The sequence below is a fragment of the Lontra canadensis genome, unplaced genomic scaffold (genome assembly GCF_010015895.1).
Source record: "Lontra canadensis isolate GAN:19392208 unplaced genomic scaffold, GSC_riverotter_1.0 scaffold65, whole genome shotgun sequence".
In the NCBI taxonomy this organism is placed as follows: domain Eukaryota; kingdom Metazoa; phylum Chordata; class Mammalia; order Carnivora; family Mustelidae; genus Lontra; species Lontra canadensis.
Genome location: NW_022631059.1, coordinates 1383203 through 1385190, shown reverse-complemented (window position 1 = coordinate 1385190; position 1988 = coordinate 1383203). Strand labels below are relative to the sequence as shown.

Below are 1988 nucleotides of genomic sequence, written 5' to 3'. Positions count from 1 at the left end.
TCGGCTGGCTCCCAGGCACGGGGAACCTGCAGCCCCAGCTCCGGCCAGGCCCAGAGTGAGGCTGGCAAACAGGGTGCGTGCGGCCGGGCTGACCCGGCGGCGTGTCCTGGGCGCCCGCGGACAGCGACTCGGGTCAGGGAGGCGGTGCGGGAGCCGAGACCGGGCAGGGCGAGGCGGGCGCACGGACAATCCCCCACCAGCCGCTCAGCTCGGGCAGCCCCTGCGCGCGCGCGGGCCCGACTGGTCTGAGCCGAGAAATCCGCCGCGGAGGCGGGAGCCGAGGGGCCGCCACGCGCACTCCGGGGGCTGCGGGGCACCGGCCCGTCCGGCTCAGCGCTGCCCGGGGCCGGGCCCCGCCCCCACCCTCGGCGGCGCCCCTCCCTGCTCGGACCTCGGTTTCCGACCGAGCGGGGACGCCCGCACCCGCCGCAGAGGAGACCCGGCCCGAACCCCGCCGCTCCCGCCGCCGCCTGCCCACATGCCCTGAGGGTCCCAGCGCGCCGGGTCCGCGGCCACTTCCGCCGGCCAAGGCCCAGGACGCTGCTGCACGTCCCGCGTCGCCGCTCTTCCCCACCGCCCGCCCGCGCCGTCAGCCCTCGCGAGCCCGCAGGCCGCCGCCCCGGGCGCCCCCCGCTCCCCGCCCCTCCGCCCAGCGCACGGAGGTCCCGCCCCCTCCACCGGAAGCGGAAGTACACCCGAAAGGCGGGCTGCGCGCGGCGCGTCGGGACCCGGAAGCACTCCCCGAGGCCCCGCCCCGCCTCCCAATACCGCTGCCAGGAGACGCCGCGCTTCCTTTCTGCGCTCACGCTCGTGGTGCCGGCAGCAAGTGCGTCGCGCGGCCGGGCGGGAGGGGGCGGAAGACCCGGGCCGCGGCGGGCGGGAGCCCCGGGGGGGCGTGGGAGACCCGGGCCGGGGGTGGGGCGTGGGAGCCCGGGCCGGGGTGGGGGTGGTGGGAGACCCGGGCGGCGGCGGGCGGGGAGGAGACACGGCCCGGCCTCAAGGCGCCGCGGGGTCTCGCAGGCGCGCCCTCGCCATGCAGAACGACGCCGGCGAGTTCGTGGACCTGTACGTGCCGCGGAAATGGTGAGCGACGTCCTCCCCGACTCCCGCCGCCCCTACAGCCCCCCCCACCCCGCCCGCTCACCGCGCCCCCCATCCCCCGCAGCTCCGCCAGCAACCGCATCATCGGCGCCAAGGACCACGCGTCCATCCAGATGAACGTGGCCGAGGTGAGCCGGGCGGCGGAGGGCTAGTCCCTCCGGGGAGGACGCTCCCAGGGCGGCCCGCGGGGTCGGTCATCCCCGGGCCCCCGGTGTGGAGCGGGAGGCGCCTGGCGGTCTCCGTGACACCGGGTGACGACTTGCAGGTCGACAAGGTGACGGGCAGGTTCAACGGCCAGTTCAAGACCTACGCGATCTGCGGGGCCATCCGCAGGATGGTGAGTGTGTCCCTCCCCGGCGCTGCACCGGGGAGGGGACGTGAGCCGGCGCGGTCCACGTGCGGCCGCCGGGCCTTCCTGGGGGTGCGGCGGGGGGTCTGGGGGCTGGGAAAGGGCCACCCTGGCTCCTAGAGGACCCCCGTCCCGCGCGGGGCGGTCAGAGGGGAGGCCGGGAGACCGAGCGAGCCGGTGCTCGGCCGGCCATGGGGGGCAGAGGAGACAGCCGGCCCTGCTTCTTCCAGGGTGAGTCGGATGACTCCATTCTCCGGCTGGCCAAGGCTGACGGCATCGTTTCCAAGTAAGTCAGAGGGCCTGCGTTTGGGCAGGGGCCCCGGACCTTTCCAGGAACAAGGCTTTACCGCTGTCCTTCTGTCCTAGGAACTTCTGACTGGAGGTGATCACAGAAGCGGGGGGTTTGCCGTAAATAAACAGGGGAACCCGTTTGTCTGTCTGTTCTGTGACTGGTTGCGCTCCTCTGGGCACCAGGGTCGGGGCAGTGGCGTTTGACAAGGAGGGGCCGCTCAGCGAAAGCAGACAACCAGCCCACGGA

The 1988-nt window shown here is 74.8% G+C and overlaps 1 protein-coding gene across 1 annotated transcript; it reads left to right on the top strand.

The window, feature by feature from the left end:
* Positions 1-695: 695 nt before the first annotated feature.
* RPS21 (ribosomal protein S21) lies at positions 696-1774 on the top strand. The gene is made up of 5 exons (XM_032878849.1): positions 696-826; positions 1021-1083; positions 1166-1229; positions 1367-1438; positions 1681-1774. The coding sequence occupies exons 2-5, from the start codon at positions 1034-1036 to the stop codon at positions 1738-1740; spliced, it is 246 nt and encodes an 81-aa protein (XP_032734740.1). The 5' UTR covers positions 696-826; positions 1021-1033; the 3' UTR covers positions 1741-1774.
* Positions 1775-1988: the final 214 nt, after the last annotated feature.

Bases quoted from the DNA above. Each gene is read 5' to 3' on its own strand.
- RPS21 (XM_032878849.1), top strand. From the start codon at position 1,034: ATGCAGAACGACGCCGGCGAGTTCGTGGACCTGTACGTGCCGCGGAAA. The intron at 1,230-1,366 runs GTGAGCCGGGCG...GACGACTTGCAG, and splicing joins TCCAGATGAACGTGGCCGAG to GTCGACAAGGTGACGGGCAG. The intron at 1,439-1,680 runs GTGAGTGTGTCC...TGCTTCTTCCAG, and splicing joins GCGGGGCCATCCGCAGGATG to GGTGAGTCGGATGACTCCAT.